Below are 17,924 nucleotides of genomic sequence, written 5' to 3'. Positions count from 1 at the left end.
AGCCCAGCAACACCATAATCTAGCCATATGCACTGGCAAGCAAGACCTTTCTGTGTCCGTGGGGTTTGCTCTGGGGCAGAACCCTATAACATGGAGCAATAGGACAGCAACAGTGTGAGCTGGTCCCTGTTGCGATACCTTCTGCAATATTTTTTGTATCTCAACAAGAATATATTTAATCACTTTAGGTAATGTCTTCAGCCATGCTTTTTGTTATCTGAATACAAGAACAGTAATCACATGTAGCACTCACGGAATGTTTTGTCATGTTTTACCAGGGTCTGGAATAATATTTGTTATACGTTATATGGTTTTGAATAGTACCTTACCATCATCTCTCTGTCAGGAGTGGAATACCTGTACTCTTGGCTATCTTAACTTGTAGTGTTTGGCAATTCTGAACTGTTACCACAGTCACTTGTCTTCAATATACATGACTATAAACTTGAAATTAAGGGGAGATGTGTGGTTAAGTTCCTAGCTGTCTGTGGAAAGTCTCAACTGACATCTCTAATACCTTGTCTCTCTTACTACTTTATTTAAAGTCAGTTGTGCTGAAATAGGTTGTGGAGCATCCATTGCCCCAAAATAGATTAAAACAACTTCCCACCCATCCAAAAAACCCTCTTCTATTTTTTTAAAATATTTTTTGCATTTCCCCTCTCCCCCCAAACCTAAAACACTGTTTGGAATTCCAACACCTGATTACAGCCAGTTTCTTATTTTTGGACTAGAAACTCATAGGCGTCAACTCCATGGGTGCTCCGGGGCTGGAGCACCAATGAAAAAAAAATAGTGGGTGCTCAGCACCTACCAGCCACCTGCCGATCAGCTGTTTGGTTGGCCCCGCTGAGCAGCTCCTCTCCTTTTCCCCCCGTGCCCCCTGCCCACCACCAGTCAGCTCTTCGGCAGTGGGCGGGAGGTACAGGAGCAGGGTGTGCTGAGGTGAAGGAGCGGGGGCAGAAAGGGGCGGGTACTTAGGGGAGAGGTGAAGTGGGGGCAAGAAGAGGCAGTGCAAAGGTGGGGCCTTGGGAGAAGAGACAGAATGGGGGTGGGGACTTGGGGCAGAACAGGAATGGAGCACCCCTGAGGAAAGCTGAAAGTTGGGGCATGTGTAGAAACTATACATTTATCTTAGCAACAGTATATATTTGAAATACCATTATCTCGATCAGCAGGATTCCAGTCAAAGTCATCGTCAGTATCTTGTTTCCAGTTACAAATCCCTTGACTGAAGCTGCAATCAACTGAAAAATTTGAAAAACATCATTTGAGGAAAAAGAGAAAAAAGGCAATACCCTATATTATGATGTGACTCTGTTATGAAGTTATGTTTGAACAGTTAATAATAAAATTATCCCAAATCTGCATTCAAATAGCATTGACCTAGATTAAACCCGATAAAGGTATAGCATTGAGATCAATGAAGCAATTCCTACCTTAACTCTTAATATCATCTGCGGTGTTTAGTTACTGCAAGAGTCTCCCACCTGCACATGATTTCATGCTGTTTTTTGTTCACAGGTGGCCTGCTGGTTTCCTAGTGCAGTTTAAAGTGTTAGTTTTGAGCTGGAAAGCCTTGAATGACCTGGGACCTGCCATTTTGAGAAACTACCTCTCTCGTTATAGGATACTGCTGCAGTTTTGATCAGCTCCTTCCATTTAAAAGAGAGCCATGACATCTGCTGTGAGGGGCCCTTGAGTTTGTAACTCACTCCCCACGCACCACTTGGTTTGAAATAGCATTAATCGATTGACTTTTAGGGCATACCAAAACGACCATATTGTTTGTCACAACATAGACTTTCTAATTCTGTTTTTGTAATTTGTACAAATTAGAAGAAATGAAATAAAAACTGCACTGTACAATGCAGTAAACAAGCACAATGGACCAGATTCAGAATGGTGTATCAGCCATTCCTCTGAGTTTACTAGCTTTTGTGGCTTTAAACCAAACCATTCCAATTCTTTTAATGTACTTTATTATGGGGCTGAGAGAGAGGATTCAGAAGACATTATCTCTGGTGCCTATCATTACTGTAAATGCCCATTTTCACATGATTACAGCTTTCTGGAAAAAAATATTATTCTTTGGGCTGAAATGTCTCATGCTTGTTCTCAGACAAAAAGTATGGTGGGTTTTGTTTGTTATTTTTAAGATTTGGTAAAATGTCACTGGGTCATTTTTTACTCAAATCCTACCCTTGAAAGACACTCAAACTTTAGCTAGCCCCAAATTCTCATCCCACTGCCCAGCCTAAGTAACTGTGTTGAGTGCTCAATAGCTCCACAGGAGACCTTTCCCCCAGCTACACAGCATGGCCTGTGGCAGCACTGAGTATGTAGTTGCCCCCCTGCAACTCCTCTAGCCCACCACATGGGTTTGGGCTTTCTCCACACCTCTCAGCATCAGGCCCTTAAATATCTTCAACTTCCTGAGGTTCCCAGTGTGCCCCACATCATATTTGTAATTGATAGTTGGTTTCACCTTCCTCAGGAGTGCTGAACAGGTGAAAATCAGGTGGTCAAATCACACATGATCAGTTTACTACATGTACAGTGTGGGTCCTGTTGACCCTTGGTCCCTCCCATCTTTTTCTATGTTCTGCCTACTGCAAAGTTGCAGTGCCATGCATTATAAGTCCCAGCAACTACTGGTGTTCTTTGCAGCCACAAGCTTGGTTTGAAACAGGAGAGGTAGGGAAAAAAAGGGTGCCATGAAAACACACACTGCATAAGAAAATCAATATTGTAGCAAAGAATAATAATTTACCTTCCTGCTCTGGTTTTGATACTGGAACTTTTCTCTGTGCCAGGACAGGACCAAAGGCAGCTGCTTCTTTAACCTTAGGAACTAATAAAAAAAACTTGTCAGTGCCAAATAATTTACAGGGAGCAGAGAATTAAACTTTTTCAGCATATCAGTTACCATCATATAGGTTTCATGATGTAATATGTTTACCAGCAACACTACCAAACCCACACACCTAGCCACCAGTTATATACCAACTTTAAAAAGAAACAACAACAAACTTTTAATGTTGACCAAGCTATCAAATGAAATGCATTTAAACTGCAAACTACCACCACCTTATATTTTACCCTGGAGCCGAAAGAGCAACAGAGTCAAGTATCCATGAACATTTTTTTGACGTAATGATCAGACCCCTCTTGCCGCAATGTTTAGCCCCGTGATTAAAGCACATAAGCTGTGGGATACAGCAAAGTCAATGACATCATGATTTGGCAGCAAACTGAAAACAGTAGCCATAGAAAACTCAAGATCTTAAAAATTTCACAAAAGCCATAAAACATTGTAGGCTCAGTTGTGCTTTGAATGTGCAGCCCTGCATTAGGGTCAGTGGCAAGTGCACTGCCAGAGTAGGAGCTCTAGGAGGCACTGTATCTACAGAGGCACCACTTGTTAGAAGATACAGTGCATGCTCCCCTCCAAACCTGGCCGGCTCCGCTGGCTAGTGCGGAGGGAAGGGAGGGCCATACCCCTGCCTTCTTTGTGATGTCTGGAATCAATGAGCAGATTTACTGTAGCATTGGAGATAGGCATGTGTTCTCTGTTATCCATATCAGTGTTGTTCCATACACTGTCCAACAGGGGGTGCTCAAACAAGTCACGGTGCTTTCCTCAGCATCAGCCCAAGAGATGGAGCCAAATTCCCTTCAACCTGCATGATCTACACCGCTCTGGGGAACTGGAAAACAGATTGTTTTCAACTGATTGTCAGCCTGATGTACCGTAAGTATTTTTGACAATTTGAGATACAGTCTGTCGTTGTTTTGCACTATTTTAAGTGATTACTAGAAGAGGAACAGTGTTATTGTAGAAGACAGGTAGCATGGAGCTCTCTACATAGAAACAGTACAACTACTCACAAATGGCATGATAGAGAATTCAGCTTCCAGTGATGGAGGATATAATAATGCATATATGATAACATTAAGAGCTTGAATGTACAACTTTAAGGTGGAAAAAACCTTGAATTATTGCTTATTAACAGTATTGGCTGTACAGTTCTCTAGGCAGGAGTCCACTAGTCATCCACAGAACACATGCAGCGTAGTGAGGAGAATTTCAGGTTTCCTTCACACTGCCAGATAACAGGAGGTACAGAATTATAAAATTGCTTATCTGTGCCTCAGGATTATATTGTTCACCTACATTGTAATGTTTTAAAAACTATTTCTTTCCCACGCATAAACATGACATATACACCTCTGACCCGATATAACACGAATTCGGATATAACGCGGTAAAGCAGTGCTCCGGGGGGGTGGGGCTGCGCGCTCCGGCGGATCAAAGCAAGTTCAATATAACGTGGCTTCACCTATAACGCGGTAAGATTTTTTGGCTCCCGAGAACAGCGTTATATCGAGGTAGAGGTGTAGTTTAGATCCAAGTATGTACCACTAATCTAGAGCTTGTTTCACCAAAACACTTAAGCATGTACTTGAGTCCCACTGAAATCAAGATAAACCACCTGCTTAAATGAATGGAGCCCCTAGTGCCTTAACCATCTTCTGAATCTCTCTCTTACTGCCAAAATGACAAAAAGATTTTCCTGTACCTAAGTCTGCTTGAGGTTTGTGACAGCTGTTACTAAAAGAACCAATCCCACAATCCTGTGCACCCATCAGAAAACACACACACACATACAAATAGGCCCTAAAGGCAGTTATAGAGGTGCTGAACTGATCAGAGAAGAGAGACCTTCGAAATGCTATGTGAACTTTGATGGATTGCTAAGAGCTTGTCTTCTCTTGTTGCACTTGCAGCCTTACCTCACCAAGATCATTGCTTAAATCACTTGGATAATGATCTTACCTCAAGCTAAGACTAATATATATATTTTCTGTTTCTTTACTTAGGAACAAGTACATAGAGACTGGGTTTAAGGCCTGCAAAAACATTTTACTGTCATTCTACATAGCTGGGCCCACCGTTAGCAAAAGGAGCTGAGACTCTAAGAACGCTTGCCAAACTGAAAAAGCAACTTCAGTATGACCTGTTCTGGGAAGAGCAAAGTGATTTTACTAAAGACAGGAGCTACCAGAATGATTTGTTTACTGAATACAGTACGCCTTCACTTGGGAGACATACATGCAAGTGTATGCAAAGTGTGCTGCAAATGCTCCAAGTGAAGAACTGTCTTGTAAATACAGTATAACAAGGAGGCAAACTTTGTCTCTGAGCCTATTTTTTGTTTTCAGTGTCAAGTGTTATACTCAGGCTCTCATTCTCCAACTATCAGGTGCCTTCAGGGAATTACAAAAAAGTTTGTGACCTTCAGACATATTAGAGCATGTAAAAAGGAGAAGGACAAAAAGCTGCTTGCAAAACTTTTATACAAATACAAAAGTTCTGCTGACTTACACAGCTATGGTTATGTCAGGAGAATTTATCCTCTAGCCTGTCAGGGTAGGTAGCTATCTCTGGAACCAGAAGAGAAACTGTCATGTTCTGCATATGCCCAAAAAAAGGCACATTCTTTCTGAAGTGCCCAGCATGGCCGTTGCTTTTCAGAGTCTTTGCAGACCTCAGGTTAGGTGTTCAATGTTGTTATTGTCTATGACATTTTTTTAAATGCAGCAACAATCTTGTGTAAGGCCCCTGTTCTAACAGGACACCATTGCATTTCACAGATGACAGTATTAGTACATGAAGTACATGAGTTAAGGAGAATTGTGATTTCTGCACAATGGAACAAACAATCAGCACCACTAAGACTTAGGCTAGCTAGAGAATTGTATTTGATCAAAAATAGTAGAAATGACATAATGCAACACTGGAACAACTCAGGAAAACTGCATTCACGGAAACACATTTTTAGCAACTGTTTCAGATAGTAAGAAAACAGTGCAGCCAAAAAAGGGAGATCAAACATTCTGCCATTATAAAAAGGCTTGTACAAAGTGCCACCAAGGGAATTTAGGAATACGGTATGTGGTCAAGCAAATATCAAAAGTCCATCTGAAGAAAATGCCGGGGTTCAGTGCTTGGTGGCAGTGTTGCATATTATAGCGCAAAAGATGCAGGTTTGAGAGCCATCTCGTAAGCCATTCCTTGAGGCAGTGGATTTCTGAGTAGCTGTGTCAGTGGAGGTGACAGGGTGGCCCTCTAGAGTGTTGGTGATCACGTTAGCTCACTTTGAGCACATCCTTCATTCCTATTCCAGCAGGGCCTTGGCACAAACCTTAGAGGCAGCTTGGCTAGACACTGAAGGGTCAATGATCTAAAGATGACAAAAGCAGTGGGGAATTTTCAGGACCCCATCTGGAAAAGCATAGGTTGGACAAAGCTACAGCATGAAAAAGCCAAAAGTAAAAATAAAAAAATTAATAGATAAAATGAGATAGTTCACTAGAATGTGATATGGAATCGGTGGAACAGTATTTTATAGAATGCTGTACAGAAACAGTACGGACAAGTGAGTCATTATAGAGCAAAAGGCACTCATCCAAAACAAAGATAAGTTTTCCTTTACCTGCACTTGGTTTCATCTCTTTGCATAAGCAACTACTGTACATAAACTTATTTGTAGTACATTTTGTACTCACAGAAGTGTCATTTTGTTTTAAAAATAGGATTTGGTTTATAATTTGAAGGTAGTTCTCTATTTTTCCTCCAGTAATGCATATGTTATCCTTAAAGTTTTAGTCTCCACCCGCCTCTGCACACACACATAAATATGATTATATTTCTTATATCTCATCTATGGTATCACAATGACCTCTTAATGAGGCAGCCATCCTGGAAGAACAACTGCATGGCAGAACAGAAGCATTGCCATTTATTTAAGGGAATTTGTAAGGAATGTAGTTTCTTTTATTTATTATTAGTAGTAATATCATAACACGTAGGAGCCCCAGTCATGGACCAGGACCCCATTGTACAAGGCTCTGTACAAACACAGAACAAAAAGGTGGTCTCTGCCCCAGGGGTTTTTCCTGGCTGTTACAGTTGTTTGTGCCTTTTTCAGGGAATGGTGAAAGCATTCTGAACAGGTAAGCAAATCAGTAGTTGATCAAATCTCAGTGTTGGGGTTAGTGTAATTATAAAATGAACATACAAATCTTTCATCTTGTGAAGCAAATAAATATGTATATTAGTTGTAATTACACACATTTCTAAATAGTCTGACACTATAATACAGGAACCTCTTACAAAACAGTACCTTCACCTACTCTCTTATGTTTGGGTCATATAACAGCTTCAGAAAACACAGTCATTGGCACTATTTTTCTTGCAATTTTCTCCATGAAGCATTTTAAAACAGTAAAAAGCCTTGCAAAAATAAAATAATAAAATTAAGTTCAGCTGCCTAAATCTACAAAGTCGCCTAGAAAATGTTTTAGAAACTCTAGAAAACCTTGAAGAACTGCATCCATATTGTATCACTATGTAAAAGAAATATACTCCATCTAGAGTTGCCAACTGTCTAATCGCACAAACCCAAACACCCTTGCCCCACCCCCTTCCCTGCCTCTTCCCCAAGGCCATGCCCCTGCCCCACCCCTTCTCCGAGGCCCTGCCTCCACTCACTCCATCCCTCCTCCCTCCCCTCACCCTCACTCACTTTCACCATACTGGGGCAGGGGGTTGGGGTGCAGGAGGGGATGCGGGCTCTGGGCTGGGACTGAGGGGTTTGGAGTGTGGGAGGGGGCTCTGGGCTGAGCCTGGGGCAGGGGGTTAGGGTACAGGAGGGGGTGAGGGGTGTGGGCTCTGGGAGGGAGTTTGGATGTGGGAGGGGACTCGGATGTGGGAGGGGGCTCAGAACTGGGGCAGGGGGTTGGGATACAGGCTCCAGCCAGGCGGTGCTTACCTTGGGCAGCTCCCGGAAGCGACCAGCATGTCCAGCTCCTAACTGGAGGGGCCAGGCAGCTCTGCACACTGCCCTGGCCCGCAGGCACCGCCCCTGCAGCTCCCATTGGCTGAGATTTCTGGCCAATGGGAGCTGCGGCACCAGCGCTTGGAGCAGAGGCAGTGTGCAGAGATCCCCTGGCCACTCCTGTGCCTAGGAGCCAGAGGGATGTGCCTGTCGCTCTGGGAGCTGCGTGGAGCCAGGGCAGGTAGGGAGCCTGCCTTAGCCCTTCTGTGCCGCTGACCAGACTTTTAGCGGCCTATTAAAATCTCCCGGATTGGTTTCAGTAACCACCGAGAGATCGATTCCGATTCTGGGAGACTCCCGGCCAATCCAGGATGGTTGGCACCCCTACTTCCATCTCTGCTGGCACCATCATGTCCATCTCCCAGATGACTTCATTTGCCACATGGCTGACATTATGAGGCTTTTATCTAGTTGTGGAATATCTAAGCATTATTTGCACTTGTAATGGGTCAATTATCAAAGAAGAATAAAACTAGTGGCAAACAACCTGCTTAGCTGAGATGCTTCACTTGTGATTCAGAACATAATAATGTAGAATCTGTGAGAGAAGACGATTGTATTCAATATTGTGAAAAAAAAAAAAAAGGGAAACCAAAACCTTCTTAACTTTTGGTGCAAGCAAGTCAAGAGGTCCTGTTATTTTCACAGTATGCTAGGCCATTTTGTGGTTGTGTTTTAAACACACTATATTTCCATAAACGGATACAGTTAATGTAGAACATGAGATTCAGCACAAGTTAATAGCACCGCTCTCTATACCTTATTCAGCATACAGGGTGGACAGTGCTCCTTTAATGGACTGCTGTTCAAAATTCTGTTTTCCCCTCATTACTCAATGTGTAGCCCATGCTGTATCTACAGCACAGTATCCAAATCCTGCTCTGAAGGATTTCAAGTTTCAGAAAATGAGGGACAATCAGTGAAGAGTTTATTTTAAGTGATTTGCCTAGCATCACATAGGAACTCTGAAGCAGAGGCCGGGATAGAACTCAATTCTCCTGGGCAGCATTCAGCTCCCTTATCTATCAGTCCATCCTTTCTCTTCCTGCAGTCCCCTGCCTCAGCTGCTAAACACCTTCCAACATCTTCAACAAATGAAGCAGGGACCCTTCAGACAACAGCCTCTCTATGGATTCATCCCCAGAGCAGGTCTATCTTGTGCATATTGTGGCATTTCACTTTTGTGTGCTTGACTTTGCAAATTTTAAAATGTTCTTTTAATATTGTTTTAGGTGTATAATTTAAAGGGTGGCTATCAAGATTGATAGGCCCTATGTTTGTTGTAACTGGCCTGGGCCATTTTTAATCATTTCAATCTCCATATGGTATTTCTGTTGTATTTCTCTGCTGCTCCTTACAGCTATATTACACAACTGATCCATTATGCATATAAGTGATCTACTGTACTTTCACGTAAACCAGTGGTTCTCAAACGTATTTGATGCACCTCCTTCTTTGTGTCTGTCTGTAGTAGTTTATGCCCCTCCCCTTCACCACCCAAGTACATATACCGATAAAAAAAAAAAAATCAACATGCAACTCTCACTAAATACTAAAAACAGTAAGGCATTGATTCAAACAGAGCCAATGATCCATTGTGATAAGAGCGCTCCTCTCCCCTTTCCCCCCAGTGCCTCCTGACCCCACGAACCATCTGATTTGCAGCAGGCAGTAGGTGCTGAGAGGAAGGGGGAGGCACTGATCGGCGGGGCCCACCGGCGGGTAGGAGGTGCTGGGGGGAGGTTCTGGTAGAGGGGCTGCCGGTGGCTGCCGCTCGCCTCCTCACCACCCCCTGCCCGCCACTCTCCTCCTCGCCGTCCGCCTGCCTGCTGATTGCCTCCTCACTCTACTTGCCTGCCCGCCTCACCTCCCTGCCCCCCGAAGTGCAGGCTGCCCCGATTCGCTGTACCCAAGGGACAGCTCTGCCTACATTGTTTGGGGGCAGTGGAGTAAGGCTTTTGTGAATCCTGATTCTGAGTTTTAGACACCTGAAGAGGCAGTTAGGTGCCTACATTCTTTTGTGAATCTAACCTTCAGGCTCCTAAGTCCCATTAACTTTTACTGAGACTTATGTTCCCAAGTCCCTTAGGCCCTATTGAAAATTTAACCTTATTCTGTAAGATTTTTGATTCTTTATTTGAGGAAATTACTCGCTGGCATTCCCAAATTAAATGGAATTCTGTCTTCAAGGGATGCAGAAAAAATCCCTGAACCAGTTAATGGCACAGGAACACCAAGTAATCTCAGGAAATGATATTCCATCACAATGGCTTTGTCAGTGAAATGACACTGGTGAAAAGCTGGAGTAATGTAGTAGTGAATCAGGCTCAATAATCCTATATTTGATGTATAATATATGATTTTTAAAAATATATATGCAGATTTTTTCAATTTGATCTTTTATTTAAACAGAATACCATTTTAGTTTTGACTTCCGCCTATTCTGTTAGTATTTTCACACTGAGATCAAAGAGACTGTGGCTTTGACTGTGTATTTTGTACGGTAGATAGAGGAAACACTTATGTTAAATATACACTGGGAGTTAAACCAAGAACAAACACATGAGCAAATTATGACCAGAAATACACAACCAAATATGAGCAAAAGTAAATGTTTCCTTGTGTTTGCATTAGAATTTGCTAGGAAAACACATGACAATTAATTTTTTTTCTTATGAACCAGTCCTTGGCAGCACATTTTATCAAATTAAATGATACTAGGTGAAGTGTCTGTCCAAAAAGCCAGGCAGATAACAATCTGATACAAACCATGAGGTAACATGCAACTTCAAGAGATCATGATATTGCCTGAAAAGAACATTAAGGCTTTGAGAGAAAACAATAGAAGCAAGGAAATTCCATATTTAAAGCAGAAATTTATCTTACTCAAACATATATAGTGAAACAGGAGGAAGTTAAGAACATGTTCTGTAGTGCCAAGGTACTGAAGCTAATTAAACTCCACCTCAAATGAAGAGCAGTGCTTACATATGCCCATGTAGAGCTGGGTGAAAATTTCCAGCTGAAACTTTTTTTCCCCCCTGAAAAAAATGCAGATTTGTGTTGATTTTAGCAAATTATTTTTGCTGAAATAAGCCTCCCCACCAAACCCACGCATTGGAAGTGTTGAAACAAGAAACATTTCGATTTTTCAGGCTAGATTTACAAGGGGATTTATGTGCTAGTCACAAAACTGAGCAGGAGGAAGAGAAGGACAAGCAGCCAGAAGATGAGCCATTAAGAAATAGGGAAGGTTGTGAAATAAATTTCTGATACAACAGAAGACTTTTCCCTTTTTTTGGTGGAAATATACAAAAACTACATTTTGATCCCTATTAAGGCAGGGGGGTGGAAACCTAGTGTATGTATGTACTAAAGCATATGGTACAGCCACTAGGAGCTTCTTAAAGATTGTCACCATACTGAATCCCTCTCTCATAAAGAGTAACTTGTTTTGGTAATATAGGATCATGCCTTCCCCAAAGTTTTTCTATGTTGACTTATCAACAGCACATATAATGAGAAAAATAAAGAGATGTATTTATACAGTATGCATCTCTAAGCGAGCTGTGTGCTCCTAAGGATCCAGCAATATCATAAAAACTAAAGTGATTTCATAGTCCAAGGTTCAAGCAAATAAGGCCCTAAATCAAGATTGGAGTTTGTTATAACAAAGTAGGTGAAATATAGTATTTGGACATTATACAGGAATGGAAATACAATTAATACGTATACCCTGAATTGAAAGAAAGACTGTTTGAATGCCACAAAGGGTAAAATCTCTGACGTCCTGTTTATAGTAGGGATCAAATCAGAAAGCCATAAAACACACACACACACACACACACACACACACACACACACACACACACAGCTCTGGACTGAGATTTATTGCATAGTACTCTTCTCATATACAGCAAGATGCCAATTTGGTTACCAGTACCCTTCGGCACAACAAAAATTCCTCTGCAATATTCAGTATCTAAATACGTTAAATTATTAATGGAAAATTTCAGCCAATTAGAATAGAACTGGAATGGCACACAGTACAAACACAAGCTCTGATTGTGCAGTAAGGTGTATGTGGACAGAGCCCAGCACCTGTGCAGAGCAGGGCTGCCCAGAGGGGGGGGCAAGTGGGGCAGTTTGCCCCAGGCCCCGGGCCCTGTAGGGGCCCCCACGAGAGTTTTTCGAGGCCCCTGGAGCAGGGTCCTTCACTTGCTCCGGGGGCCCTGGAAAACTCTCGCGGGGCCCGGGCCCCCAGAGCTTCTTCCGCTCCGGGTCTTCGGCGGCAGTTCGGCGGCGGGGGGTCCTTCCGCTCCGGGACCCACGGTGGGGGGTCCTTCCGCTCCAGGACCCGCCGCCAAAGTGCCTTGAAGACCCGCGGTGGGGGGTCCTTCCGCCCCGGGACCCGCCGCCGAAGTGCCAGGTCTTCGGTGGCGATTCGGCGGCGGGGAGCCCCTGCCGCCGAAGACCCCAGGCTCCCTGAATCCTCTGGGCGGCCCTGGTGCAGAGTCTAAAGAAGCTGTGCAATAAAGTAAATGGAATTCTGTGCTGGGATCCACCCGGCCGCATCACCTGCCAGGTTCAATGAAGTGAATGCCATGCACTCAAAAACAATACAGAAATGTGAAAAGTGAGCAGAACAAATTCATCCAGTTACTATTCTGAATCTTGAGCATGGTGTGTAAAATAAAATTAGTGGGCACTTAAAAAAAAGTACCAAATATGCAGCTGCTGGCAGGATATGAAAAGTCTGGCAGTGATGGGAGAAGGATAAAAAATAATAATAATAAATTAATTAATATATAGCACTAATATAGTGCTTTTCATCAGTAGATCACAAAGAGCTTTACAAATGAGGTCAGTATTATTAGCCTCATTTTGCAGATAAAGAAACTGAGGCACAAATAGATGATGGCACTTAGGAGCCAAAATCCCCTTTGAAAATATTTAGGCTCCTAAATCTTAGGCATTGCAACCCTGAGTGTAGCAATGCCTAAATACCTTCAAAAAACTGGGTTCACGTGGCATAGTCTGGAACAGAACCCAGGTCTGCTGAGCCCCGGTTCAGTGCTCTATCCACTAGGAAACACTACATTCCCAGATGACCTAATAGTTCATTTCCGTTTCTAATTTCTAGGATTCGGTTATAATTGCGTAAATCATTACTCAACCATTTGTTATAAAAATTCAGCAACTTTTTAAAAACAGAAGGAATGACATACTTCAAGAAATTATACTAGATACCTAAACTAATCAGGTGGATGAAATAATATGTTATTCTTACCTTCTCTGAAAGATATCTTATTTTAGACACCCATGATTATTACTGTAGTTAGCCTGTTCTCAACAGCATCTTACGTAGATATCTTTCTTGAAGAAATTCACACTCAATAAACTTCTTTCTAAAAATATGTAGCCAGTAGGAAAAGGCCAAAAATTACTAAGGGATATTGCCCCTCAGCTAGAATGTATACTATATTATCTTATTTAACAACCTGTTATTTGAACTTCAAAGCCAGGCATCTGGATGTGTTTATGTATGTACTGTATGTGTCACAGTACTAAATGTTAGCTCTATCGATTCAGGGACTGAATTTCGTTCTGATCCATCATTCTGTTTCCTAAACAGCTGATATCTTGCTAAAATTGAATAACTATGTTGGCCTAATTTCAACCACACTAGTTAGCGCTTTATTCTCCCCCTAGCTCTTCCATGGCCTTCCATGTAGGCCCTGGAACAGGCCTGCATATGTGGTTGAGCTATTCCTGAAGCTTGTCCATATCTTGGAATAGTTTTTCATTCATTCATCAAGATGTGCACTGCAGAGTCAAAAGGGCTAGGAGATTTGATCTGAATGAGTTTCATCTACTCCACTGCACCTTTCCCCAGATCACCATAGCCTAAAATGTATATACACCTCTACCCCGATATAACACGAATTCGGATATAACGCGGTAAAACAGTGCTCCGGGGGGGTGGGGCTGCGCACTCTGGCGGATCAAAGCAAGTTCGATATAACACGATTTCACCTATAACACGGTAAGATTTTTTGGCTCCCAAGGACAGCGTTATATTGGGGTAGAGGTGTATATAAAATCTATTCAGCTCTACAGTGACAACCAGTGGATATCACCCAGCAATACTGCCCTCCCAAAAACACTTGAATACTCATATTTCTTCTTCATTCGTGTGTAGTGAAAGGAATGGGTCTTGCTCCTGCAGAAAGCAGATCCTTGGCAAATCACTCCTGAAAGTCATGTTCTGATGGTGTAATTTTCTAGTGGAAGCATGCGTAAGGCAGCCTATTCAAGTGATTAGAGCATGAGACTACCACTCAGGAGACCTGGGTTCTATTGCTTATCCAGAGTGAGTAGGGACAAATCACTTAATCACTATGTGCCTCAGTTTCTCCACCTTTGTAAAGTATTTTGAGATCCTAAATTGACATATGCTGTAAGAGCTCAGTATTATTAATATGTGGTGGAATGGCAGGGCATTGAACAAAGGCCAGATTTCAGACTTCCTGTTGGCTCTGCTGCACAATCTTGTGTAATATCTGGATTTTATCTTCTGACTGAGCTGAAATATCCTCCAATTATCACTGAACCTTGAAAGAGGGTAATTTTAGGAGAATAGTGCCTTCGGCAAGCAGACTAGTATTCTCAAATGTATTCCATGTTAATAAATGTATTTGTACTTGGGTTTATTGCTACTGCAATAAAAGACTTTTTGTTCTGGCAACAGCAAACATAACCTTTTCCTTAAAAAAAAAAAGCATTGATATTATTTGAAAGGGTTTCTTTGACACAAGAATTGTTGATTCTTTGTATCAACAATTCCAGTGCTGGCTAAACTGAATATGTCTTCATAAATAATACCATGGGACATAAATATCGTTTTAATCAGTTTAGGAGATCACTGATACGTTATTATGTCCCTATTCTTGGGAAGGGAGAACATTTCCTGGATTAGCAAAGAGCAAGGCATGACTTTTATAGTATCTGTTTAGTTAGCCACCAGCCTGAAGAATCTGAGCTAGAGATATTACAAATATTATTTAAAAGTGCATTTAAAAGTTCCTTCAACAAAGGAGATGACTTTCCAGTTGAACAACAGAGAGGAACACTTGTTTTCCAAGGAAGTAACTGAACTGAAATGCTTTGAGGGCTTGCTGAAGAAATATATGTACATCCTTCTGATGTCAGACTAGTGTTAGAAATTCCCATCCAAGCACGACCAATGTTTTCAGCTGTATCCTTCTGATAAATTTCCACGTTCAAATTAAAGACCTGAGAAACTCTGTAATGTATAGCTAGTGACTTTTATATGACATGAATAACAATGATTCATGTTGAATAAGCCTTGCTATATGAAACACAAAGACACAAAACTCTGTTTTTCTTTTCTGTATGATGCCTACTCGTCATCTAGGATGACAAACATGGAATCAGGAAACTAACTTAATGTAGAGCTTATTCTTAATAAAGCAGCACAATTTGCCAGGGGCTTTTGTAGAGAGGATGGGAAAAAGCTATTAAGCTACATTCCTTTGTTACTCTGTTTTGGCTGGGCTAGGTCTTAGGCCTTGGCTACACTTGCGGATTCACAGCGCTGCCGCCAGCGCTGTGAGAGCTCTCTCGCAGCGCTGCAAGTACTCCACCTCTCCGAGGGAGCGTGCACCGCTGCAGGCGCTGATTACACTGGCGCTTTACAGCGCTGCACTCGCTGCGCTCGGGGGGGGTGTTTTTTCACACCCCTGAGCGCAGCAAGTGCAGCGCTGTGAATTGCCAGTGTAGCCAAGGCCTTAGTTACAGTTGGAGGTTCTGGACTTAATGGTTATCTCCAAAAGGAATTATACCAGATAGCTTTGTGAAACAGCCCTCCTCAAGAAATGTATCAATAAAACAGCATTTCTCCAAGTGAACATAGGCCTTGGCTACACTTGCAGCTGTACAGCGCTGTGAGGTAAACCTGTCTTCGTACAGCTGAGTAGGGAAAAGTGCTGCAGTCTGTCCACACTGCCAGCTGCCAGCACAGTGGTGTGGCCACACTTGTAACATTTGCAGCTGTGTTGGGAGCAGTGCATTATGGGCAGTTATCCCAGCATTCATGTGGCTGCAACGTGCTTTTCAAAACGGGGAGGGGGGAGGTGGGGTGGATTGTGACAGGGAGTGTGGGGGGAGAGAGAGCGCTTTTTGGAGCATGTCAGCTCTCTATTTTGCAAGTTCCGAACTCCCGGCCTCCTGCTCATTCATTTACTCACTCAAAGCAAACAGCAAACTGTTTGCTTTTCTCTGTGGTACGTGCTTTGAAACCGGCACTTCCGCATTCCTGCAGCCGGTCACAACAATGGAGAGGATTGGCCACTTGACAAGGTGATTAGTACAGCGCTGCAAGCATTTACACTCACACCCGTGAGTCGTAGCCACTCCGCTGCAGCTGTTATTCCTCTCGGGGAGGTGGAGTACCTGCAGCGGTGTACCCAGGGAGATACAGCGCTGTATGTGCCTTGCCAGTGTAGCCGGTCAGTGAGTTACAGTGCTGGGGGAGGCTTTACAGCGCTGTAACTTGCAAGTGTAGCCAAGGCCTCACTTTCTCTCTCTCTCTCTCTCCTCCACTCCTAGCCTTTGTCTCTCTCACATTACAGTCACCCTGTATTTAAGTTTATCTATTTCCCTTAGGCATTCTCAGAACACCCATCACTGAAGAATGTAGATGCCAATGTGCAACTAGTGTCACTAAAGCATATTATTAATGCCATTGATTTATGTCTCCACTAATGGATCTGTTTTAAACACCTAATTGTCTGATACCCTATAAAGGAGATTCAAAGTTTTTAATCTTTAGACTATGTACCTGTTTACTTTTCCTCCTTTGCCAGTAAACACATGTAAAAGTATATGATATATAATATGACTGTAATCTTGTTAATATTTATATGTACTTTTACATAAAAATCAGTACAGATTTATTCACATAAATAAGAAATGATGGTAACACTTACTAAAGACATCTCCTCTAAGGCTTTGTTCATGACCAATCTGGTTCTCAAGGTCCTCTTGTTCTTCCTCCTGTTCCTCCTCTACAGCATCTTCAGTCTCTTTCTCCTCTACATCATATGTCCCTCCAATGTAAACACCATCTTCATAGTCAAAAGATGGCAAGTGAACCTTAGAAGCTGGTGTCATGGCTGGTTCTGGGATCACATTCTTGATCTCTTCATGTTTTTTCACACTGCTCTTGTGTGCAAGAAGTTTCTTGATTGTGTCCTTGATGGCTCCAGGGATTCTTGTGACTTCCTTCACCAAATTTTCAGGGATAACTAGAACCAACAATGAAATGTCAAATATACACTTGAAGTAACTGGACCACCCCAGAACCTTAGTGCTTTTAAACCGATAACACACGATCCACTGCAATTTTCAAAGAAACTATATGGCCAAATTCACTGTTGTCATATGTAGGTGGAACATAGATCTGAACCTGCGTACGCTAATCAGTGAACTTGGCCCATAGTACATACAACCTTTCCCCACTGTTTGATTACATTTTAGTGAAAATGTTCTAGTCTTATCTGCTGCAATTTAAAAAGCAATACTCAGTAGTGATGGGTGAACGTCAAAATGTTCAATTCAAATGGGCACCCAGAAGTTCAGGAGCTTATCTAGCTTATCATAACTTCCTGCTTTTGCAGGAGTTGCCTAGAAGTCTTACACAAATATTCTGTCTCCAAAGATTTCCAATATTTCTGCTGCCAGCTGGCCACAAAATACCACAAGAACATCCAGTTTTGTGGTATTTTGGAACTTCTGCCATTGTCCAGAATCCAAAAACTACAGAAACTGCTGGAAATGAAAAACCATGAGTGTGTATGTGTGTGAGAGAGAAAATATTAACCAAGCTTTTTCAAACCTGAAAAAAAGAGGGAATGGGATTCGAATTTGGGGTGGTTTTGCCCATCCCTCCTACCTAGTAGAGTATAATTAAGCCAAATATAATTTATACCTAGACAG

General features: G+C 42.3%; 1 protein-coding gene across 3 annotated transcripts in view; it reads right to left on the bottom strand.

Moving 5' to 3' along the window:
- The window catches only part of LOC112117532 (epidermal growth factor-like protein 6), a 63,542-nt gene that overhangs the window by 4,512 nt on the left and 41,106 nt on the right, over positions 1 to 17,924 (bottom strand). For all 3 annotated transcript variants that reach the window (XM_024215503.2, XM_024215505.2, XM_024215504.2), the window contains 3 exons: positions 16,916 to 17,233; positions 2,774 to 2,854; positions 1,161 to 1,247 (listed from right to left, as the gene is read on the bottom strand). In XM_024215503.2, the coding sequence (XP_024071271.1) occupies positions 1,161 to 1,247; positions 2,774 to 2,854; positions 16,916 to 17,233 (486 nt within the window). The remainder of the gene's footprint in view (positions 1 to 1,160; positions 1,248 to 2,773; positions 2,855 to 16,915; positions 17,234 to 17,924) is intronic.

Source organism: Terrapene carolina, unplaced genomic scaffold (assembly GCF_002925995.2).
Source record: "Terrapene carolina triunguis isolate 2854851 unplaced genomic scaffold, T_m_triunguis-2.0 Scaffold22, whole genome shotgun sequence".
NCBI lineage: Eukaryota > Metazoa > Chordata > Testudines > Emydidae > Terrapene > Terrapene triunguis.
This window is presented reverse-complemented; position numbering and strand designations above follow the sequence as displayed.